The 25662-nt window shown below is 38.2% G+C and overlaps 1 protein-coding gene across 4 annotated transcripts; it reads left to right on the forward strand.

Annotated features, from left to right (window-relative positions):
- LOC109947210 (rust resistance kinase Lr10-like) lies at window positions 1786-5473 on the forward strand. Of its 4 annotated transcripts, none has more exons than XR_002270154.1 (4): window positions 1786-2574; window positions 2953-2976; window positions 3124-5047; window positions 5167-5473. XR_002270154.1 is itself a non-coding variant. In XM_020557031.1 (4 exons), the coding sequence occupies exons 1-4, from the start codon at window positions 1863-1865 to the stop codon at window positions 4251-4253; spliced, it is 1572 nt and encodes a 523-aa protein (XP_020412620.1). In that variant the 5' UTR covers window positions 1787-1862; the 3' UTR covers window positions 4254-5473. The 4 variants fall into 4 exon arrangements, 3 of the variants coding, with proteins under 3 accessions (XP_020412618.1, XP_020412619.1, XP_020412620.1); XM_020557031.1 differs by having other exon boundaries at window positions 1787-1898; window positions 2193-2574; window positions 3124-5473; XM_020557029.1 differs by having other exon boundaries at window positions 3124-5473.

The raw sequence follows: 25662 nt of genomic DNA on the forward strand, positions 1-25662 counted from the left end.
GGAATGCGGCTCGATTAACTTTATGTTTTCGAGACCTGCGAGGATGGAATTGACGGTATTAAAAGAATTGAGGGATTAGAAATGGGGGTACACCTAGGTGGAGAGAATTTAAGCTTTAAAACGTTTTTAATGTAAAATTGAGGAACTTTATACAGTTACTATTATTTTCTTAATCGATATACTTATGTCACAAGAGAAAGATGGATATATATATGTTTTACGTAAGTTTCGATGCAAGAGTATAAGGGTTTTCGAAACTTATAAATCTTTAACTTATTTTATTTTATTTTATTTTATTTTAGTATGTTTATTTATCTTTATCTTTTATTGTTTTATATAGTATTAAATATCTTAAGTTTTTCTAGCATATTTTGCCCCACGAGTCTTAGAGTTATCCGGACCGTGGGTGAGAGGATTGCGGACCAGGTTGACCAGATGTCTCCTGAGTTCAGCGAGGATTACAGGTCAGGACGTGTCACCATCGGTGTCACGAGGTATTGATGGTTATGGCTTTCCAAGCATGGTTACTTGATATAAATGTTTTTATTTCTTCGTTTGATTGTATATTGCCATGTGAGAAATGCCAGGAAACTTGAAACAGAAAGCTGAGATGAAATTTGAGAACTAGAGTGGTTTTGCAATTAGAGAACTACGTGTGACTTGATCCCTCAGTAAGGGTACGTAGGCAGTCTATAGTTACAAGGTGCAGCCACGAGTTAGAATGTTTGAGATTACCAATGCATTTTTGTTGTTCTGAAAGTTGAGATGAATTTTATTAGCAAATGGATTTATTTGATTTATTGCGAACTGAGATTAGAATATTATGATGCTTAATTTGTTTGGATATAATTGAATGCATGCTGAACGATTGAGTTATATAAATGTTTGATGACAGGTGGAAATTTGGGGAAATGAGTAAATTACAGGGGAAACTCTGCTGAATTTTTGGCAGAAGATAATCTTATTTTAAAAGTGAATTTTTAGTTAGAAAGGCAATTTGGTCTTTGTGCCCTGCAGTTTGGTTTTTGGTGACACAAAGCTTGAACAGAGGAAGCAATGGAGGTCTTTTGGTTGTGGGGTTTTCGCAGGCGGAGGAGTATGGGTTTGGGTGCGAAAATGGAAACAATAAATGGAATTTGTTTTATTAAAGAATTTTTTTGATTGAAGAATTTGTTTTATTGTTTATTTTAAACAATAAATGGAAATACAAATGGAAGGACTATAATTCCCTCAACAAACAAATCACATGGCCCCCTAATCAATATTTAGAAAGAAATATAGATGAAATCTCAAAAAATCTAACGGCAAGTTTCATATTTTAAACGAGTCAAAAAACTAAATCAACAAACGAAATAATTCAAGGGAGTAAGTTCGAATTGCCTAATAGTTAAAGGGGCAAAATGACTGAAAATTCTTTATATAATACATATAAATGTCATTAGCAGCATGCAAAACGAAGATTTTATATGAGCATTATTCTTGACTTGATGCATTTGCCCATGGATTTCTTCTAGCAACCAAATATCTGTCTGATCATATCGTATCATATTTTATGAGACTATGATGCGGGCATGCAAAACGCGTCTTTGACCGTTGACCGAAGTACCAGAGACAAATTGTAAAGAAAAATAACCCCATGCGCATCAGAGTGAGACAAAAACGTAATGAGACAACCTCAAGACTCCAAGCACACGAAATTACCTTTTTTTATTTATTTATTGGAAGAAACTCATTGGCACGTATCTATTAAGCTCCTGTCAGACGCGGCTTTGACATCTAAGTCGTGACAATAGAAATGCAGCAGCTGCTTGACCAAAGCTAGCTAGCGGATTCAAGAAGTGTGTCTAAAAATTTATCTCTCCATGGCAAGCACTTGCAGAATATGTGTTCTCGTTATAGTAAGTGTATTCTTGCTTGGTTTTAGTGCCTTGTTTGTCTATATTCTTTATGGTTTAGTGTGTATAACTGGTACATCAATTACGAAGAGCCATGGGAGCCCTGAGAGCCCTGAGAGCCCTGATAAGTGCGTCCCGTCTGCCTGCGGTAACATCAACAACATAATCAGCCCCTTTCGACTAGCCAACGATACAGATCAAAGCAACTGCACGAACTGGGATTACTACAACTACAACCTCTATTGTGACTACAACCTCACAGTACTGACAATAGATTGGGGAAAATACTATGTGCAGGCAATCAACTACGACAACTTCACAATCCGAGTTGTAGATCCTGGCATTCGCAACAATGATTTCTCCTCCATCCCCCGTTATTCGCTTTCCATTTACAACTTAACTTCTCATCTTCGATTAGCATCAAGTACAACACCTATAACTTTCTTCAAGTGTGCAAAAGCAGTGAACTCGTCTGTGATGAGAACATATAATTATGTCAAGCATGGGAATATAACGGCATCAAATATGGAGGACGGGTGCAGAATAGAGTGGACGACTTTGATGAGTAAGTCGTTCTTGTACGAAAAGGAGAGAAACTTTTCTTATCATGACATACACAGCGCACTGGGGTATGGCTTTGAGCTTCAATTCCGATTTCTCAAGACCCGCCGCAGATTCGGTTTGTGAATTACTTGCTATATTCCAAGTCTACAATTTCTTACTAAAACTTTCTGAATTTCTCCAAATGTCACGTGTTTAAATCTATTATCTATGACTTTTGTTACACTTTATTCCTCATTTTCAATCATTTGTTTTGTTTAGTTTTAATTGAAATAAGGCGATACAGGGCTGAAAATGAGAAAGACATAAGAAGAAAATACGTCAAATATTCTTTGAAAATAAAATTCTCAAAATTTTAAATAGTTTTATTACTTGTAGTATTTTGTCTGGCTAATTTAAATTCCCTTCGCTCTTCTTCACATTCCTCATATGATGTAGTCTTCAAACTTATTGTCAAGCCTTTGATTTTGGTCACTTTTTCTTGTATCTCTTGCAGTTATATACAATTGGAAGATACTCGGTAAGAGTTCGCATATTTCTTTAGTGAAGAATTGTATTTCCTATCAGTCAATCGAAAAAACATATGGAAGCAAAGAGTAAGGTTTTTAATATATTATATCCAATAAAGCATGTCATTTGTGATTCTTTTTGTGATGTTGCTTTGCAGGAACATATTTCCTAATAAAATCTATATTTGGGGTTCCATTTCTGGCTGCTTTTCTAATCTACAAACGGCGAAGAATGCATTTGTCAATGTATAGCAGCATAGAAGATTTCCTGCAAAGTGATAACAACCTCATTCCGATAAGGTACTCTTACTCAGATATTAAAAAGATGACCAGTAGATTCAATGAGAAGTTGGGTGAAGGAGGTTATGGCTCTGTATTTAAAGGAAAGTTACGAAGTGGTCGATTTGTAGCAGTTAAAATGTTGGAGAAGCCTAAAGCTAATGGACAAGATTTCATAAGTGAGGTAGCTACTATTGGGAGGATTCACCATTTTAATATGGTTCAACTTGTTGGTTATTGTGTTGAGGGATCAAAGCGTGCCTTAATTTATAACTTCATGCCAAATGGATCTCTTGATAAATACATTTATTGCAAAGAAGGAAGCAACCCCTTAAGTTGCAGGAAAATGTATGAGATTTCTCTTGGAGTGGCTCAAGGGATCGAATATCTACATCAAGGTTGTGACATGCAAATTCTACATTTTGACATCAAGCCTCACAATATTCTTCTTGATGAGAATTTCATCCCAAAGATTTCTGACTTTGGGCTTGCAAAGCTATATCCGGTAGGAAATACCATTGTCTCTTTGACAGCAGCAAGAGGAACAATGGGATACATGGCTCCTGAGTTGTTCTACAAAAATATTGGAGGCGTCTCATACAAAGCTGATGTCTACAGTTTTGGAATGTTGTTGATGGAAATGGCAAGTAGAAGGAAGAATTTGAACACATCCATAGAGCATTCAAGCCAAATTTATTTTCCTCTTTGGGTCTCAAACCAATTTTGCATGGGCAAAGAGTTTGAGATGGATGATGCTACAGAAGAGGAAAAGAAAATAATAAAAAAGATGATTATAGCTGCTTTATGGTGTATACAATTGAAGCCAAGCGATCGTCCTTCGATGAACAAAGTTATAGAGATGCTTGAGGGAGAGGTTGAATGCTTGCAACTCCCTCCCAAGCTTCTTTTATGTCCACAACAAGAGATGCCCAGAGACAATCTTCATGGTAATTCGAATCCAATGTGTTCTAACACAGAGCTAACATGTAGTACTCTGTCAGCTAGGTGATGAGTAGGACTCAACTAGAGTTTCAACTTTAATTTCAGTTTTATTATTATTTACGCTATAAGAAAAATATATGGGTTCAAGTTGCATACATTAAAACTACGTTTTTATTTTGAACTAGTACTTGTGTGGTTTTGCTCCTCTGCCACCACAAGCATCGCCCTCGTTGTCATAATCACTACCACCGCCACTGAGTCATATCTCATATATTGATTTTTTTTTTTTTTTTAAGGAAAATGCTAAGGAGATCAACTCTAGTAAAATTTACATGTAACCGGTATAATACAATTTTGCTATCCTGAACTAATAACACAATGATACGTGGAAAAGTTATCATATATGCCATTGCGTTATTAGTTGGGAATAGCAAAAAGTGTTATCCCGTTACATGACAGTTTCCCCTTCATCTTTAGAGACCAACTTATGTACCATCTCTCTAATAGAGATGGGATCTATGGTATTAGTGGGCCTTACCTTTATTACAGAGATGGTACACAAGTTGATGATGTCGCCTTAGCATGACCCTTTATTTTTTATATAAATAAAATTTAAATATTGTATTTAAATGTCACTTATGATTGAAAAAGAATCTTGAGCGACAGCCATTGGCCCCCACTTCAATTTTCTGAAGATGGAATTGGTCATTGCACCAATGATCACATGGAAGAAAGTCATTAGCAATACGCAAATTGAAAAAGATAGATCAGCAAATGCTCGAGGCCAATAAGTAGTGACAATAAAGCAACACACAAAATGCAAAGGGCGGCAATACAAATGCAAGGGGCTGCTTCATCAAAGTGAGTGAATTGAAGGAGTGTCTTAAAATCTCTCGTAATAGCAATTGCTGTTTCTCTTGTTCTTGGTCTCAGGTTTTGCCTTTTTCTTGTTTCTCAATTAATCTACGAATCTACTACAGCTAAGCACAACAACGGCAATGGAAAGTGCATCCCGTCTTCCTGCGGTGGCATCCACAATATAACTTTCTTCAAGCGTGCAAAGGCAGTGATCTCATCATCTATGTATAAGGACACTACTGTTATTTCGGGCACTAATTGTATTTGATGTTGGTTCTCTGAATCTTCAAGCATGTGCTTTGTAGCGATTCCTTCAAGCAACTAATGAGTAAGATATTTTCACAGCAATAAGCATGTGCTCTGTTGGCAATGGCAGATTAATCTTTGTCAATCTTTTACAATAAAATATACCAAATCATTTACAAAGAACTTGGAGGAGGCTATAAAAAAAAAAAAAAAGGCATGTAGATTAGAGGCTTGACATTTTATTGTTTTAAATTCACAGGTTGTTCGCTCTAATTTTTTATTGAACTTGGAGTTGGGAGAAAAGAAAAAAAAAAGAAAAAAGAAGAAGCGTTGATTTAATATAGGTGTCCACTTCGAGAGAACTATTCACATAGAGAGAAAAAAAAAAAAAGGGAACGTAAACATAGAAAAACAGAGAAAAAAGATAGAAGAAAAGAGAGCACAAACTTCACCCCGGCTCAGTAGGCTCAGCTTGGCCCTGTCTGGTGGGTTTGAGAAAGGCTTCGAATTTTTTGAAAAAATCCAGCCCAACTCAACCTGTAATTTTCTCTCTCTTAATTGAAGCCCGATCTAACTCGACCTAAATCTAATAAATTTAGGCTGAGCCAACCCGGGGCATTGATGAGCCCTAGTTACAAATCAGGCCAATAATACTCCCGAAAGGCTATAATGCGGGGTAAGTTTTAAGGAGTTCACTTTATAGCCATCAAATCAATCAAAGAGCTGTGGACAGTTGAGATAAAATTTTACAACCGGGTAGGTGAGGAACCCAAACCCAAATTTAATACCTAGCAAGTTTGAAGTTTGAACAAAAACCCATAGCTTTGAGAAACTGCTAAACTCCTTCGGAAGAAGGCTTAACGATGGTTGAAAGCAACTTTGTTCTCTAAACCTTGAAAAAGTAGTTACTTTGAGTGGAAGGGGAGAAGGCGTGGATTCCGAAACTGTGGAACGGGCGAAGCAGTGGAAGGGGAAGGAGCGAAGCTGTATTCGTTGGAAGTGATAGGTTCCATTTGTGGAGCAAAGCTGCACAGACACCCTATGATTGTTCAAGAACCAGCATTTGGTAAGTAATTTATTGGAATTTGAGTTTAGGGTTAGAGTAATGGTTTTCCCCAATTTTTACCGTCAATGGTGTTGGATTTGGCATTTCGTGTTTGTGGTTCACTTGCATGTTAGTTTTTGCTTGGGTATATGTAAAAAAATCAAATGAAAATCATGTCAATAATGAAATGAATAAGATAATGGTGGTGTTGAGTTGGAGGAGGCGCTTGAAACCTTCCACATTTGAAGCAGTGCAGAGTGCAGATCATCTCTCTGGCTCTAGAATATATATATATTTTAAAATAAATATTATTTCCTTTGTTAGTAACTTTGCCTTTGAAAAATGAGAACAAATAATAATAAACTCATGAATAAAAGTGCAAAGCATTTTAAATAAAGGTTGGTCCATGACCATAGTGGTTGACTGAAGAAAAAGCTAGAAAGAAATAAGGATGTGGCAATGGTGTAGCAAGCAAATAGCAGAGTAGATGCTTTGCTTTGCTTCCTTCCACCATCTTTCTTATTTATTTATTTAGTTTGTATTGTGTATGAAATGACAATAATTGTCATGTGTGTGAAGTGCAGTGTAACACCCCGACCTCAAATTTCCCCAAATTTAACCCTTATTTAATTATTTAATTATTTAAGGGTATTTTAGTCATATTTTTAACCGGAGAGAGTTTGGGACCATGACTTGTATTTTTGGATAGGTCGTACTGAGACGAGTTCATAGACACGTAGTGGGCTTGAATCGGAGTTGTAACGAGAGAGTTATGGTCAAAAGAAGCCCAGTGGCACAATCGTAAATATTTCGAAATGGGATTTTTTATAAAAACTCAGATTTTTCTCTCTCTCTCTCCTCGTAACTCCGGCCACCGGCCGCGGCTGCGGACGGGGCCGGTGTCAAAAGAACCGGCTTGACCTCGGCGTCAAGACCCAACCCATCCCCGCCATTGGCCGCCGCTCCAGCCGCCGGAAAATGGCGATTTTTGCCCGGATGTCGCCGGAACTTCAACGCCGTCGATCTCCCTCCTCCGGCCACTATTTCCGTCGGCCCAGGTATGGATCTTGAACCTCTCGAGCTGTTCTTGCTGCCTGTTGGTTGGGTTTTGATCGATTCAATCTCTAGATCACTCGATTTTCGAATTGAAAATAGGCCGAAAATTCGGCCGCCGTGATCGGCCATTTCCGGCCACTTTTTGGGGTTGTTCCAAGAACAAAAGTGGCTCCAAATAGGGTGTTATACCTAGGGTAGGAGTTTGGAGCCGTGGTTTTGAGATTTTCCGGCGAAGCGTTATCGCTTTGGGCACCCACGCGCTGCCGGCGCGTGCGGCGGCGCGTGGGCACTGTAGAAAAATATCACTGTGTTCCGATGAGATCCTTAGGTTGTCACGAGTGTGTAGGATTTCGCGGATCTCAATTCGGACGTCGTTTGACTATCGAACGGATAATCGCATAGTATGCGTTATCCGGGTTCGATAGGTTGGGACCGTCGGATGGTCCCAAATTTAATATATGTTAATCTAGGTAATTCTAGGATCGTGTAGGAATTCACGGATCGTGAATCGGAGCCCCGAATGTTCCGAATAATAATTTTAAGTTTATATTTTATATTAACCGTCGGATGGTGCGATCGTGAGAAATCCGACCGTCCGATCTGAACCAAACTCACAGGACAAGTGCCCTATACCTGGTAGAACCCATAGAGACTTTCGGATCGGAAATTGGAGGTCGTGGGTTCTGCAGGTCCGTTTGACCAGGGTTAGAGTAGTTTGACCCTTGGTTGACCGTGAGTCTCCCGGAGTAATCTTACCTTTCCAGGGAAGATTATCGGGTGCTAGATGATTGTTGAGGGTTACACAACATTAGAATTAATTTATATAATTATAATTATATATAGTTGTACAAGGGTACAACAGAGTCTAGAATGTCAGTTTGGAGTGCTATACGCACTACTTTAAGTACCTCCCCGGATTTTGGATTCACTACAAGTACCACCAAGTGAAAGTTAGGTCCCACGTGGCGTAGGTTATCCGGCGTAGGGACAGGCCCCATACGTGGCGTTGGTTGTACCGGCGTATGGGGAGATATGTGATATGCTGTTCAGGTCTCACGTGGCGTAGGTTATCCGGCGTTGAGACAGGCCCCATACGTGGCGTTGGTTGTACCGGCGTATGGGGAGCTATTGTGATATTGTGTTGAGGTCGCACGTGGCGTAGGTTATCCGGCGTGTCGACAGACCCCATACGTGGCGTTGGTTGTACCGGCTTATGGGGAGATTTGTGATATGATGTTGAGGTCCCGCGTGGCGTAGGTTATCCGGCGTTGGGACAGGCCCCATACGTGGCGTTGGTTGTACCGGCGTATGGGGAGATATGTGATATGATGTGCAGGTCTCGCGTGGCGTAGGTTATCCGGCGTTGAGACAGACCCCATACGTGGCGTTGGTTGTACCGGCGTATGGGGAGATATTATGATAGTATGGCATGGTCGCACGTGGTGTAGGTTATCCGGCGTGTTGACAGGCCCCATACGTGGCGTTGGTTGTACCGGCGTATGGGGAGATTATTTGAAATACAGAGAAATGAAATAAGGTATCGCCCAAGTGTGGAACTGGGTTTTAATGGAAGAACTACGTGTGGCTTGATCCCTCAAGGAGGGTACGTAGGCAGCCTAAGGTTATTAGGTGCAGCCGCAGACTAAATGTTAGACACGTTGTTTTAGAGAGATTGGTTCGGACCTTGTTGTTGGTCCTGAAATTTAGGTGAAAATGTGATTGTGTTAGGAGGCTAAAACCTCATATATTGTAATGTGAAGGGTTAAGTGATGCATGTTGAAATTTAATAGTCATAATTTATATTTGAATTTAGTGTTTGTCTTGTTTAAGGCATGAATTGTTTTATTAGCGTATTTGGTAGTTTGTTGAGAATTATTGGAAGGCCGAAGGCCATTTATGTGAATTTGCATGAGATTATATTGTGCATGCTGCCCGTTGGTGATATTAAATGCGTTTTTATGCAGGTTGAAATTTTGGGAAATGTCCAATTTATAGGGGAGATTCTGCCGAAATTTCGGCAGAAAGTCTCGGTTTTTAGTAAGTAGGCCTGGCATCGGGGTGATGTCAGGAATTCCAAAGGGTTCGCCTCGGGTTTTGAGAAAATTCGGGGCGGGTCCTTTCATGCAAAACATGCCCAAATTGCACTCACTTTCACTCATGAATCAACCATTGATTGGAGTTTGGGTCCATAAATAAAACACATGCTATTGCTTGTAATTCACAGAATCATTGCATTAACAGGTATTTGCACAAAAATTGTCATATTGCTTTCATGATGTTAAAGCCTATGAGATTTGTAATGTGTCTAGTTAACTAGTTGTGTAAATACCAATATGATTGTGCAAATACCTGGCAGTAAGTGCAAATACTAATATGATTGTGCAAATACCTAGTAGTATATGTGCTCACGTTATTTCATCTTTTATTTCAAGAAATGGAATCCAACGTGCAGCTGGTATGGCCAGAATCAAAGGTATATGCATCACGAGTGAATAACTGCCCACATGCAAATTTATCCCTAACAAAGTATCTGAAAAGCTGCGAAAATTAAGATGGAATAGGTAAAGGGAAAAGTAAGGTAACGGGACCAAGCCGGAGAAATGAGAAGTGCAAGAAGGGTAAGCATATTGAAGTGCCAAGGTGTGGCTGGAATTTTAAAGGTTACACGTATGCTTTCCAGGTACATGGTAATAATGTTCATGTCAGTTATGCTTTGTGAACTTTAAAACTTAAATAATGACATTTATCCTGTGAATTGTGTAGATTTGGATTTTTGAATTAATTCCTACGTTGGTGGACTTGAATTACTGCAAGGTCGTTGATCCAACAGTTGTTAAGCATATTTTGCGATGGAGAACTACTACATCTGTTCCCGAGGTGAGAAAGTTGAACAATTATTTTTTCCAGAGCAAAGAGGTTTGGTTTGCAACCCTTGAAACTATTTATAAGGTCAAATGAAATTATTAAGTAGAATGATTAAATATGAATCTTGTTTGTATTGGAGTTGGCCACAGAATCGTCCTGCTTTTGTCTCGTTAGAGTCAATTCCATCTTCATGTGGTGACCTTAATGAGTTGAACAAGGTGGTAAGCTTGTTGAGGTCCGAGTAGGATCAAGTAAAGCAGGAAAAGGACCCTCTTGAGTTAAGGGTTATAAGGATGGAAAAACTTTTGGACCGTTGTTTAGGTCCTGAGTTTGAGCGGGAAGTAAGGAAGGACCTAGATTTACTGAAAGATCGGACGAATCGTTGTGTTTTTTCACATCTATTTATGGGATGTGAGGAAAAGGATGAGATTGAAGGGGATGAAGGACCAAGTAAAAGAAATGAGGGAGAGGAAAAGGAAGAGGAGGGGATTCAAGCGGGTGAAGTGCAAAGAAAACGAATTGAGGGAGAGGAAGTGCAAAGAAAAAGAAGTAAGAGAGAGGAAGTGAAAAGAAAAAGCAGTGAGGGAGAGGAAGGGGGAACAAAAAGCAGTGAGGGAGAGGATCTGCAAAGAAAAAGAAGGGAGGGAGAGGAAGTGTAAAGAAAAAGAAGTGAGGAAGAGGAAGTGCAAAGAAAGGGATGTGACTCACGGAACACGGCGGGGACATTATGTGAGGAAGAGGCGAATGAAGTTATTCGGGTTGATGATGACAATGGCAAGAGCACGGCGGGGACAAATGTTGAGTTTACCGTCAGGGACATTGCAGCTGTGCTATCTCAATTGAATATTTGGTTGAATGATGAAAGTAAAGCTATGGAACAAGGGGTCCAATTACGGAAGAGGAAGAGAATTATTTATATGTGGAAGATTACCGAAGCTAGTGAATTGTTGACAAAAGCTGTTCCAGTGAAAACTTGAATTTGGATGCTAGACCTAATGAAGGCGATTCCACATGATGATATGGTGAAGTTGCTGATTTTTTTTTTTGGAATATTCCGCATGATGATATGGCGATTCCCTTGTTTTTTGAGATAGATGGCATGAGTGTATATATTTTTGAAATTTTGTGATCTAAAACTTTTTTATATTCGTAGTTTAGTGATGGAATTTGGCCATGCGGAAGCAGAGATTGAATTCTTCGCTTCCCTCGTCAAAGTCGACGGTTGACTAAAAGGAGATGTAAGTTTAATTGTTTAATTGATTATGCATTTCTTTTAATGTACATAGTTTATGGCATTGGCAACAAAAATATGTGCAGCACATTGATTTGGGGTTGTATCTCATCCGGAAGCGACAACAACAATTAGAGGCTGTAGAAGTATCGAACTGGACAATGACAGATATATTTTTCATGGTATGTCATAGGCCTTGACCAAGTGCAGTTAATAATTACATATTATCCATATTTGCTTTGTAGATATTTATAGGATTTTTAGTACCTGCGCAAACAGGGTTAAAATCACATAAAATACTTGCAAGAATACAAGGCTATTGTAGTATAGATGTTCATGCAAGGTCGTTCTTCTCAAGGACTACTTAGCAATTTATGTAAAAATGATTTCCAATTAATTACTTAAAATTAAAAGCTGAGAAGGACGATTCTGAAATTGTTTGATACCAAAAATAAATTTTAAACAAAAACAACAAATACGATTGAAGGAAAGAGTTTTTAAAGAAAACAATTTATAAAAACACTAGGGTTTCACCATCACCTAGCAATCTTATGAATTTTTACCAATTACTTATGATTTGCAGATGCCACTTTGAAGGTTAAGTTTTCCTAATTTATATTCTACTTGGAACCTCCAACATAGAACGTATATCCAACATGCAACCCGTCCGAACGTTCGGATCAAATCTAAACATGAAAGGCTCATTAAGTTTTGTGAAAACCCTTTGAAAAACCATGCAACCCTTAAGACGTGGTGTTCGTCTTAAGAGAAATTACAATTATTAATCACAAGAAGCCAGCATCAATTTCAGGGAACCTTACGACCAAAATTGCATCCAATTACTTTTCTAAAGATCTTAATGGTGATTAGGCATTAAGACAATTAGATAGTTTAAAACAGTGATTAACAATTCAAAGTAGGCATGCACTCAATCATAAACAATTAAATAAAAACTACATATTCATGCTAAGGTTCAAGGCTTCACCCTAGCAAAAGAAAATTAGTTACACATATTCATAATTAAAATCAAAGAAAACATCATTCGAATTAATAAGAATGAAAACACCTGAAAGTCGCAGAAACGCAAAACCCTAGCAATTGCTCCAAAAGCCAAAAAGAAGTCCCTAAAATTTTCTGTGAAAAGGAGCTTAAATACCTCCTAAAACCTAGCTGCCCAATCCCCACAAGGAAATTAAGTTGAAATAAAATAATACTAGGAAATAAAGTCCAAATTGGATTAGGAGAATCTGCCCACAATCTGCCCAGCCACGTTTTGGCCTCAAATCTCCTCCAAATCTGACCCAAGATAGCTTGTTTTAAAGATAAAAATATTCTGAACACTTCTCTAGAAGGCCACGAACCCATCCGAGGTCATCTTGGGCTCCAACAATGCCATAAAGGCCCAAAACGTCACCGTTCCAGCACCGCGCACTGCTATTTTATTTTATTGCCAGAAAATAACCGCTTAGTAGAAAACTCTGAAATTTTGATACGATCAAGCTAAGTGACTCACGAACGTCTTCCAACTAGAATTACTCCAAAATTCTTCTATTTGCTCCAGAGGAAGTCGGAAGTCCTATATTGAAAATATAATTCAAAGTATCAAAATTCTTCCAAAATATTAACCAAAATATACTAAGGATGGGGTTAAATATAAAATATAAAATATACCCATCGGAGATGTTTACAACTTTTATTTTCTATTTCACATAATCACATTCATACTTGTTTTGTTGATAATAAAAGAAAAAAAGAGCAGTTTGGGTGGAAAATTAGAAACAGTTTACTGAACGTTGTCAATGGCAAGGTTCCGGCGTGTGGGATGGGTTGGGAGTACAAGTATAAGGTGTATGCCCCTTGTATGTTCACGAAGCATAAGCATTGGGTGGCTCTAATGATTGATCTGGTTAATTGTGAAATCATAGTGTACGATTCAATGGTTTCACTTATTCCAGATGAGATCTTAAAGGAAGAACTTGCCCCGCTTTCAATTACGATTCCAAATCTTCTCAACGCCATGGACTTTTATGAAGAAGGCTTTTACTCAAATGATTGTAGCCGAGATTGGTGGTGTTCGTGGCCAATAGAATTTATGGATGTTCCACAGCAGTCTAATGAGTGAGCACAATTGTTAATTTAATTTTATTACTTTAAATTGTCAATTACGCTGGAATGTTATTACTTTAATTGATTGGGTTCATGTTTTTCTTTAGAGGCGATTCTGGCATGTTCGTGTTGAAGTACATTAAGCTTCTGAGCGCTGAAATTCCTTTAACTACTCGCACCTCGCAGAACATGCCATTTTTCCTGTTGAAGTTGGCTGCAGAGATATCACGGGGAGATGCTTACATGCCATGATATTGGTTGAAATTAGTTCAGGTACATGATGACAAAATTGCTTTTGGGAATCTCCAATTTGAAACATATCTAAATACACAATACAAACCCACGAGTCCTTTTCCAATTCTACCTTTGCTCCTCAATTCTTCTTCCTCTTTCTCAATCTTTGACTATTTTTGTACATAATTTTAGGTTTAAGTTATTGAACAATAACAATTAGAATCAAAATAGTGGCAAATATTATAGCGGATGCATGTTTTCATTTTGATTAGTGTGATACTATGTTTCCTAAGCATCTCATATTGGGCTAAATTTATATGGTAGTTGGATGTAGAGCATAGAAATAAAAATGATGAAAAATGAAGAGTAGAGGAAGAAAAATGAAGAATCTGAAATGTAGATGCAGAGGCTTGGTGAGAAGCAAAGTAAATGGATCTGTTAATCTATCACACGTGGGCAATTTAAATGGATCCGCAGATGCGTTTTGGAAGTTAGGCACATACATAGCCGTCCCCATACATAGAATGTGCATCTGTAGTTTAGATTTAATGAAACAAGCATCTGTGTAATATTGGCCTATTCATTCATGACATTTACATAACCTTAATCAAACTGCATTCAATTGGGATTTTAAAACTGCATATGTGAATGGGGACTGATGGCTTTTTAAGTGTATTACATAATTGTAAAGTGATATGTCATGATTTTTCCAAGCCATCATTCCAAATATTAGATCCCAATCTTCAAGCCATTCAACATGGCTTGGCTTAATTGAAATGGCTTGTATCTTAATAAGGTATTTTTTTAAGGGGAATAGGCGGCTATGCCCTTGGCTCTAATGTTTTATTCAACGATTCCCTCTTTTAGAAGCACATTCAAAAATGTCCCTAGCTGCAATGCTATAAAAAGTCCCTATTGGCCGCGTATCGCCCCTCGGGTTTGAATCCCTCTTTCTCCTATATAATCGGTTAATAAATTCGTTGCTTTTCTTTATTATATTGGTTTTGCCCGGCTCAGTAGCATAAAAGTAATGTATATTACTTGTTTGTTGCGTGTATATTGCTTATTTATTGCATGTATATCGCATGTTTATTGCATTTGATATGCTGAGGTCGCACTATGTGTCCTATTGCGTTTATTTTGGCTTTTTTAGTGCAAAATTCTTGAAAAAGGTAATATGACAAGACCTGTCCCGAATTTCTCGGAATCCGAGACGAATTCTGTGGTATTACCACCATTGTACCAATGCCGAGCCCACATACTAAAGAAACGAGACTTTCAGCCGAAATTTCGGCAAAGTCTCTCCTGAAAAATGGACATTTTCCAATTTTCTCGACTTGTTAAAAACACATTAATAACCCTAACTGGCAGCATGCACAAGTTAATAGAGTTCAAATTTCAAACAAAATAAAAAATAAAATGAATAAAAGAGTCCTACGAAAGCTCGGGGTTCGAAAGTAGAGATCTCGGCTCAGCCGATCGATTAGAATATAGCTACTATCTGGGGGGCGCAAAACAGAAAAGTGTGAGTGGACAAAAATAAAGTTCCATTAGTTGAAAACAATGTATAGTAACCCCACCATTTGGAAAACAATGCAGAAACATGCATTCAAACCATCGTAGATATATACATATATATAGCCACATCAAAACCATGGTGAAATCCAACTCTCATCAAGATATCCAAATACCCATCTCATACAAAATAATTTTCCCAAACCATTCTCAAAATGCGTGCTCGTTGGCACGACGAGCGAGCAAGTGCTTCCTTCCAGGAGGATGACGGAGTCAGATTCGGCTCTAACTTCCTTCCAGCTGCTGCAGACAGGAGGTTCTTCTTGATCTCACACTCTCTCTCTCTCGCTCTGAGTTCGTTGGAGGAAGAAAAGGAAAAAGAAGATGAAGGTGGTGGGGAGAGGGTTACTTTGGTGCGCGTAAAGAGGAAGGAGAAGAAGGAAAAATAATAAATGAAAAAGAAGAAGGAGGAAGTTGGTATCTGGGAAACCACAAATAGCTGCTGGAGCTTATGAATTTGATTTTTGGGTCGGATTTAATTATTCGGCTCATTCCAGCACTTATCCATGGCCCTAATAATTAAGGGGGCTCATGTTGAGGCCCAAAAAAGTCCATGGTTGGGTCCAAATAAGTTTTCAGTCCAATACGATACTGTATTAAGAAAAGTCACATATCGAAGTACACGAAGGCTCGTCATATACAAGTTATAGTCCACGTGCCATGCTAAATAAATAATTTTCCATGCCAAGGACTGAAATAATATTATAAAACACAAGCCCATGCTAAACTAAGCACCGTGTCCCTCTTCTAGGACGATAAAATTGAATCACGCCAAGCAACATGCCACGCCAAGCAAGGAATTATTATTCCGCACCCAATCACGCCACAAGCTTAAGTGGGCCCTAAGCCACTCAAATACCCGAGGCTTGCTTCAGTGGGTAGTGGTATGGATAGTAACAAATCGACATGAGGTCCATTGATGAGCCGAGAAATGGAAGTCTCGGGTTGCTTGGGAGCCTCGGGACTCAAGCCCATTTCTTAGGCCCAAATATATGGGTGAGCACATAGGAGGAAATAGCCCATTAGCTTAACCAAATTGGTCCAACACCTCAACAAAAATAAGCCAAACACTTGTTGAGGTTAGCCCATTTACTTTGACAAACCAACCCATTATCTTAGAAGGCCCACACAAATAGAAATGAGAAGCAGCAAAAGCTTCAGACCCTTGCTGGAAAAATAGAAGCCACGAAAGAAGCAAGATGTCCACATGTGCAGAGCTGCTGGAAGGCTCCAACACATGGGAAGGAACAAGTTCCAAGCACAAAATATCCAAAGAGCTAAGGGATATTAGCACGTAAGCTGCCAGGAGGAGAAGCACCCTTTGAACCAGCATGTACACTCATTTGCTTTCCTTGTTCAGATCTGGCCAGGGAAGGAGGAAGGAAAGAAGAAGAAAAATAGCTAAGAATAGAGTATCCCACTGAACAGCTGCGGGAAAGGAGGCCTTGAGCTCCCAAAGTTCCTGATTTCGTGGAAATAGAAAGAGGGAAATTTCACCAAGATAGGAAGAGTCAAGGGAGGATAGGAGAAAGGAAGGGAGAGATTTGGCCAAATTGGATAGAAACCATTAGGGTTTCTTGGAAAATGTCAGCTTCTAGCGTCTATAAAAGAGGCCTTTTCTACCCAACGAAATGAACCCACACCTAGAGAGCAAGCTTCCTCTCTTACCTGCAAAAACCCAGCAATCTCGTGCACTATTCACCCTCCTTGCCGGAAGAACATGGTTCTTTCTTCCTCTCTTCTTAGCCAAATCAGCTTGCAAACCTCTTCTTCCTCACCTTACACACTCCCATTTCTCCCTAGGAAGCCATATTTTCCTCTTTGGTGCTAAACTCATGTTGATTTTGCTTCCATGCCACAAGCCTCTCACGTCAAGCTTGAAAATTTATCTGTAAGCATCAAGAAATCATCTGTAAGTTGCTGTTGTTTTGGTTGGTGAAGGTAACCAAGATGCTTCCTAAGGCTCTACTGCCCTTTCGAAGCATTTTTGGGGCTTGATTTTCGAACTCAGACAAAGGGGACAATTTCATCAATCTGCCCTTTACGGCAGCCCAGCCCATTTACAGCTGCCGGAAGAAAAAGCCCCCTACAAAGGTTTAATACCATCGTCTCTTTGACGGCAGCAAGAGGAACAATGGGATACATGGCTTCTGAGTTGTTTTACAAAAATATTAGAGGTGTCTCATACAAAGCTGATGTCTATAGTTTTGGAATGTTGTTAATGGAAATGGCAAGTAGAAGGAAGAATTTGAACGCATCCATAGAGCATTCAAGCCAAATTTATTTTCCTCCTTGGGTCTCAGACCAATTTTGCATGGACAAAGAGTTTGAGATGAATGATGCTACATAAGAGGAAAAGAAAATAATAAAAAAGATGATTATAACTGCTTTATGGTGTATACAATTGAAGCCAAGCGATCGTCCTTCGATGAACAAAGTTATAGAGATGCTTGAGGGAAAGGTTGAATGCTTGCAACTCCCTCCCAAGCTTCTTTTATGTCCACAACAAGAGATGCCCAGAGACAATCTCCGTGGTAATTCGAATCCAATGTGTTGTAACACAGAGCTAACATGTAGTACTCTGTCAGCTAGGTGATGAGTAGGACTCAACTAGAGTTTCAACTGTAATTTCAGTTTTATTATTATTTAAGCTAATAAGAGAAATATATGGGTTCAAGTTGCATACAGTAAAAATTCGTTTTTATTTTGAAAAAAATACTTATGTGATTTTGCTCCTCTACCACCACAAGCATCACCATCGTTGTCACAATCACTACCACCACCATTGAGTGACATCTCCTTCTTCTTCTTTTTTCTTTTTTTTTTCCTTTTTTTTTAAGGAAAATGTTATGGAAACCACTTTTAGCAAAATTTACATGTAATGGGAATAGCAATATTTTGCTATCCCTAATCAATAGAATAATGATCTGTGGAAAAGTTATCATACGTGTGATTGCGTTATTGGTTGGGGATAGCAAAAAGTGTTATCTCGTTACATGAGAGTTTCCCCTCCATCTTTAAAGAGACCAACTTGTGTATCTTCTCTCTAATGGAGATGGGACCCATGGTATTAGTGGGCTCTACCTTCATTACAGAGACGATACACAAAAGATGTTTTTATAAAAATAAATTTTAAATATTGTATTTAAATGTCATTTTGAATTCGCACGCTTGGTGAAGAGATGGTTGAGTATGTGCTCTCAATCTTTTCTTTGTGAGTTAAACTGGTGAACTTGAGTGCTTTGATTCTTGTGTCGACGGTGAACTGCCCAAGCGTGACTTTCTTCAACAAGTTGGCTCAATAGAGACTGAGAGTTCAAATGCTCTCTATTGAGTTCAAATGCAATTGCCCAACCTTTCTTTTGTCGCTTGCCTCCTTTCCAATTGTCGAAGTCAACTTAGGTTTCGATTTGGGTATGTAGTTGCGCCCGGATAAAAGCACCTTTTGAATTATTGGCAAGGGTTTCTTATTTTAGAAAGTCAAACCTCTTCTGGAGAAATTATAGAATGGTACGGTATTACCACGTCAGTGGGTGATACTTCCACTCATATATTGACATATGTCTTTTTAACCCTCCACTAATTAAATTATTTTCCAGCTAGACATTAGGTATCAGTTTTACCCTTTAGAACTAAACTATTAAAAACTTTTATTTATATAAAAACAAAAAACAAAACAAAAAAATAAAAAAAAAAAGACGACTGCAGCCAAGGTCTGCAGTCCTATACCCCCTTGCTGCCGCCCCCTCCCCTTCTTTTCCTTCATCTCTCTCTCTCTCTCTCTCTCTGAATCACTTTATTTAATAGTTGGCATTTATTAGATCATCTCTTGTCAAGGCCATGCGGGATTGAGAGCAAAGTTGGATAAAGAGAACTTGGATCTGGAGTTTTTGAGGGAGATGAAGGCAACCTAGATGAGGAGATTGAAGGATTGGGGAAAGGAATAAAAACAGGGAGGGAGGGCGCTGCAGAGGGAAACTGAACAGGACGGAGGTGGGAGGCTGTGACACGGTTTTTTTTTTTTCTCTTTTAATTTTTGTGAAGGGTAAAATTGGAACCCAATGTCTAGCTGAAAAAAAAAGTATAAATTTTCTTTTAAAAATACACGTGGCAAATTTTAAATGGAAGTATCACCCGCTAACGTGGTGATACCGTACCATTCTATAATTTCTTTTGTTTGTGGTTTGACTTGAACTTCCATTATTAAGTCTTTCCATTTATGAATTTAAGTGGGCCAAAGCCCATTTGTACTTTTAAAAAAATCCCTTAATGGGTCTTTTTTCATTTTAGGCCCAAACAAAACTCTACTAGTGTTATTTATAATAAATAATAGCCACTTAGGGTTGGCAACAACTACCAGTCATCGTTGCTTAATGTTAATGCCACTTGTAGAGGAGAGGTGATGGCTAGGAAATCTTGGATTAGGAAAATGGGGAATTTGAGGAATACGTTTAGGAAGAAGAGTACATCTAAGATGAGAAGTGAAAGAAATAGGAGTTTTAGGCATCCGAGGTTTAGGAATTTGAGTTAGGCGGATCCAGGAATTTTACTTCCAAGGGTCGACATGTAAAGTATCACAAAAAAAAAAAAAATTTAGACAAAATTGACCTGTAAAAAGACATATGAAATCAACACTAATTTACTATTTGCAAATAATCTTATTAAGGGCCTTAGCATACAAAAAATATGCTTTAAAATAGGCTCATAATCAATTTATGTTAGCAATTGTTTGTATTGCTAGTTAAGATTATTATGTCTTGCTATAATAACTTTTAAATACATCATAAAGCCAGCAAAATTATTTGGGTGGGTAGGGTTTGCGTTGGGGAATTGAGTTGCTTTGAGGGAAATATGTTTGACTTTGGGGGGGTTATTGGCATCCTTTTTTGTTTTTTTGTTTTTTTGTTTTTTTTGTTTTTTGAACGCTTGGGGAGAAAGGTTGATAACTTTAAACAATAAATAAATAATAAAAGAAGAACAGACACGTATGCAAGCAGCCGATAAGCCTTTATTTGGAGCATTACATCGAACAGATGATTGGCATGACTTCTCCAGCCATCCACCACATGCAGGGGGAACTCTCTCAGGAAGTTTTCGGCGAGAGGGAATGTACAGCAGCTCCTTACGCCTTTATGGCTCCGACACTATGTTATGCTTCTTTTTTCTTTTTTTTCTGTTTCTTTTAGTCAAGGATATTTTTGCTTCTTAGAGCTCCAGGAAATGAGACTAGTACACAGAAAGGTTACAAAACCATGGTGAATCTTGTATCATTAGAGCATCTCCAAGGGAAAAGGCAAAATAGTAGGCAAACCTCATTTGTCTTGTCATATCAGTATTTTTATGCTCCAAAAGAAAAGGCAAATAGGTAGGCAAAATATACCTACTCTCCGCAACAAGACAATACTGTCTACTTCAAAGTGAAAATGTATATTGGGCCGTACTTGCTTTTTATTATTAAAATATCATCCACACTATTTCACATACTTTCTATAAAAATATAATAGTAAATATAAAAGATAAAAACAAATAATATAATAATGGTTTGTAGACTTGAATTACCTAGTCCCTTGGAGTGACCAACTTTTTTCATGAGGCAAATGGGTAGGCAACATGCCACCTAGATTGTTATTGTACAATTTTGCCTATTTTATTTTGCCTCTTCCCTTAGAGATGCTCTTAGGATCACTCGTCAGCATCTGTGTAAGCTTTTAACTCCAAATATCTAAGACAAAAGGTACCTCCAGATCTCTGTAAGCTGTGAAGAATTTCATGTGAATGTAGATAGTGTGGGATTCAGAATTGAACTTTTATTGAGGTGAAATTACAATACAATAACTGATAAGAATTTTTTTCTTAATAACTGTTGAGGGAAAATGTGAGTCTCCCAACATAATTTTACCACCATTACCTAAGCAATGAGGTTTTATTATCTTTTAAGTTCAACTCATTCAAGATTAAAGAATCTCTTAATTACAATCTCTTTCTCACCTCACAGGGTCAAAGCAACCCCTTTTACAAGTTTGAATGAAACAACTCTAAACAAAAAATCTCTCATGTTTGAGAAGGATATGCAATTGAAGCTCACACAATGATAACTCTCCTTTCTAAGTAGGTGATATAGAAGTCATTTGGACACTAGAATTCTTGTATGAATATGGACAGGATTGGCTCAAGAGAAAATGATATTCAGAGTATGTTAAACGCTTGTAAGCTTGGATGAATATATTGAGTTGTCTTTTTTTTACAAAAATTTGAAGACATATTTATAAGCATAGAAATATAGTTGTTGGAAAAATAATGCCGTTGGAAAAGCTGTTAGGAATATAGTTGTTCTCCTTTTACTTTCATCTATTTTTGTACTATTCCATTTACTTAAGCTCACAATGTAAATAAGGAAGTACCCACATTTGGATTCAATAAAAATATTAGAAAATCAAATTCCCACCAAATCAAAAGATGAAAAATTAGTTTTAGTTCAAAATACGATTTAGACTAAAAATGATGGCTCATTAAGTCTCTAAGGTCAATCTAGGTACAAAGTTTTAGTTGTTCAATCCACAAAGAGTCTTACAAGAATAACCTAACTCTTACATATTGAAGACATATTTGCTTGAGTATCGGCTTCTTGCTTCAATGTTCCAAATGTCTTCTAGTGTGTACACTATTTTTGATCCATTTAGGAATATCTGCTCCTTACAACTTATCGCACTTGAAATACATTAGATAAATAAGTAATAATTTATTATCATCAAAATATGCACGACAAGATTTATCATAAATAAGTAATAATTTATTATCATCAAAATATGTTAAAATATTTATCATACATTTTAACATTAAGTTTCATATTAAATTATCATTCAACACATCCAGATTAACTATTAAGTTCAACTCAACTATTCAAAATCACATCAATATGAAATTCCAGATAAGGTAAGGAAGAATTAAGAGAGGGAGGTTAACGCAGGGTGAAACATAAATATTATAATTATATATTTATTTATTTAAATATAAACATATATATTTTCGGTTCGGGTTCGGGGATGGGGACGCCAATACCATCCCCTCCCCATACCCGCTAGGGATTTTTCAAGTTCGGCGATCCCCATACCCGATACCCGTTTGACCTCGAAATCTCCTCCCGCTAAGGTTGGGGATCCGACCTGCCCCGCGGGAATTTTTGCCATCCCTAGATATAGTTAATGGATAGTTTTGTTTTGGGCTTAGTCATATGTTTTTGAATTTTTGTTAGCTTGACGTCAATGGGCCTTCACAAGGGCTTTAAGGCTTGTTTAATTTTTTTTTTAATTTTTATTTCTACCCTTTTATAACTAAAAACACTGCAAAATTCCTCAAAAATAAAATTCAAACATGAGATATGAGATCTGATCATATCCATCAACCAGCAATGTCGACCATGTGGGAACCAATATTTCGAGGACCAATGAGTGGGTGACATGTGGAAAAGGGAAATTTCCTATGTCAAATAATCATCCTAATTAATTAGGGAGATAATATTTGATTCAAGATCTGAATATCTCCCTAAATTAAGGAAGATATTTCCACCAAATCTCCTTGATTAATTCCAATATCCTATTTTTGGGTAAGAATAATCCTGATTAAATAAGGATTATTCTTCAAACCCTAGAAGGCATGAGCTCTACAAATACATGAGTACACAACACACATGTGGTAATTGTAAACTCAATTTCGAAAACCCTAGAGAACTCTCTCTCTCTCTCTCTCTCCTTCACACGGCTCTGGCCAAAACACACACAACTCCAGCCACCTGGCTCTCCCAATAAGAGAAGACCTTCCTAAGATCCAATTAACTAACTTAAGCATCAGAGGGCCTTTAGTCAACACCCCCTCCCCTTCCCCCTCCCCCCAAGGTGTGGTCCATTGACCTAGATTTGTTTTACATGAAGCGAGAAGGAAGAAGAAGAAATGAGTTCGAAGGGTGAAGAAGAAAGGAGTTCAAAAGGTGAAGAATCAATCTAGAATATTCCCATGTGTGGATATTTGCACAAATATTTTCGTGCTTTCATTGAGAGCATCGAGTTACACTCACACGTTGCTCTCAAATCAAAGAAATCTGTTACACTCAATCAAAGCCTTCCACACAACCATGGTCAAGAGCAAGCACATGAGAAGCAAGGTTGTCGCGACAACACAATCCGTGACAGACCCTAGCCATCGCGATGACGCGGTGTCGATCCAACCAAAAAGCTTCGCAGCCAAAACCACGACTTTTCCTCCCGGCCCCATGGTCGTGGGTACGACTCTACACGCTTGGCTTTTGAGCTTTTGAGCTCTATATATTAAAAAATTAGCTTATCTTGTGACATGTATTATCAATCTATATATATAGGGGGTTTTTCGTTCCGGCAGCTACTACGGGCATGGGCTGTCATAAACATCAAAATGGATGAAATTGCCCCTTGAGCCTGAGTTCGAAGATCAAGCCCCAAGAATACTTTGAAAGGACAGTAGGGCCTTAGGAAACACCTTGGTTACCTTCACCAACAAAAATAACAACAGCTTACAGATAAATTCTTGGCTTGGCATGAGAAGCTTGTGGCATGGGAGCAAAATTGTCATGAGTTTAGCACTGAAGAGAAAACTAAGTATTCCTAGGGGAAAGATGGGGTATTAAGGTTGGAGAGAAAGGATTTTGCAGAGAGGTTTGGTTGAGCATGAGGAAAAAGAGAGAAAAATGTGGCTTGAGTGTTTTTCCGGTAGCTTGACAGAGACTCTGTCAAGTGTCAGAATAGCTTGCCAAGAGGGAAAACTAAGGGAAAAGGATGAGCTGAGCACGAAATTGTTGGGTTTTGGGAGTAAGAGAGGAAGCTTGCTCTCTGATGTGGTTTATGCTTGTTGGGTAGAAGAGGCCTCTTTTTATAGCCGCTGGAAGCTGACATTTTCCAAGAAACCCTAATGGTTTCTATCCAATTTGGCCAAGTCTTTCCCTTCCTTTCTCTCCTTATTTCTTCAATCATCTTATTTTGGTGAAATCCACTCTGCCCATTTGCACAAAATCAAGGATTTTTGGGAGCTCAAGGCCCCCTTTCCCGCGGCTGTTTCAGACTCATATTTTCAGCCATCTTTCTTCCTTCTTTTCTCCCCTCTTCCAAGGCTAGGTCTGATGAGAGAAAGAAATGGGTATGCATGTTGGTTCAAAGGGTGATTTGCGCTCCAATATCCCTTGGTTATTTGGAAGTTTTTGCTTAAAACTTGTTCCTCCCATGTGCTGGAGCCTCCTAGCAGCTCTGCATAGTGGACCTCCAGACTTCCCTTTGTGGCTTCTGTTTTTTTAGCAAGATGCTGAGGCTTTTGCAAGTTCTTATTTTAATTATATGGGCCTTCTAGGATAATGGGTTGGTTTGTCAAAATAAATGGGCTAACCTCAACAAGTGTTGGCCTATTTTTGTTGAGGTGATGGGCTATTTTGGTTGGAGTGATGGGCTACTTTCCCTTTTGTGCTCACCCATATATTTGGGCCTAAGAAATGGGCTTGGGTTCTGAGACTCCCAAGCAACCCAGAACCTCCATTTCTCGCTTCATTAATGGGCCTCGTGACAATTTATTATCATCCATACCACAACCCACTCAAGCAAGCCCCGGGCATCTTGAGTGGCTTGGGCCCACTTAAGCTTGTAGCGTGGCATGTTGCTTATTTGCTTGGCGTGGTATGTGTGCAAAGCATATATGACGAACTTTCGCGTGTCCAAATCGGGTTTTTTTCTTGATAAGGTATCGTATTGGGCCGAGAATTTATTTGGGCAGAACCGTAGATTTTTTGGGCCTCAACATATATACTTATTTATTTTTATTTTTATTTATTTATTAATTTCTCTTATTCGGTTGTCCACATGTTATTATCGTGCAGATGCCATTGTAAACAAGGAGAAAAATCATAGAAGGGTAGTAGAACATACATGGTATCCGCACAATAATAACATCCAAACGTCCACATAAGAGAATATATATATATATCAGTCCCCTTCTATTGAGGGATCCTATTATTCAATAGAAAAATACAATTTCAAATCCAAAGATGAAACTACACAATACTATGAAGATCGTGCCACAAAATCATGTAAGAACGAACAAAACTGAGCTCGAAAGAAGAGAAATAAGATCGAACTGAAGCACAAAAATTGCTCGCCAAAACTGACCTTGATTCCGCATGCAAAAGCAAAATTACGAAGAAAATATAAAAACACAAAACATAATCAGAATAAAATAGAAAAACTAAGA

The sequence above is a fragment of the Prunus persica genome, chromosome G2 (assembly GCF_000346465.2).
Source record: "Prunus persica cultivar Lovell chromosome G2, Prunus_persica_NCBIv2, whole genome shotgun sequence".
Classification (NCBI taxonomy): domain Eukaryota; kingdom Viridiplantae; phylum Streptophyta; class Magnoliopsida; order Rosales; family Rosaceae; genus Prunus; species Prunus persica.

Excerpts from the sequence above, each read along its gene's own strand:
- LOC109947210 (XM_020557029.1), top strand. The coding sequence starts at position 1,863 with ATGGCAAGCACTTGCAGAATATGTGTTCTCGTTATAGTAAGTGTATTC. Across the intron at positions 2,575-2,952 it reads CAAGACCCGCCGCAGATTCG|TTATATACAATTGGAAGATA; the intron begins GTTTGTGAATTA and ends TATCTCTTGCAG. Across the intron at positions 2,977-3,123 it reads ATACAATTGGAAGATACTCG|GAACATATTTCCTAATAAAA; the intron begins GTAAGAGTTCGC and ends GTTGCTTTGCAG.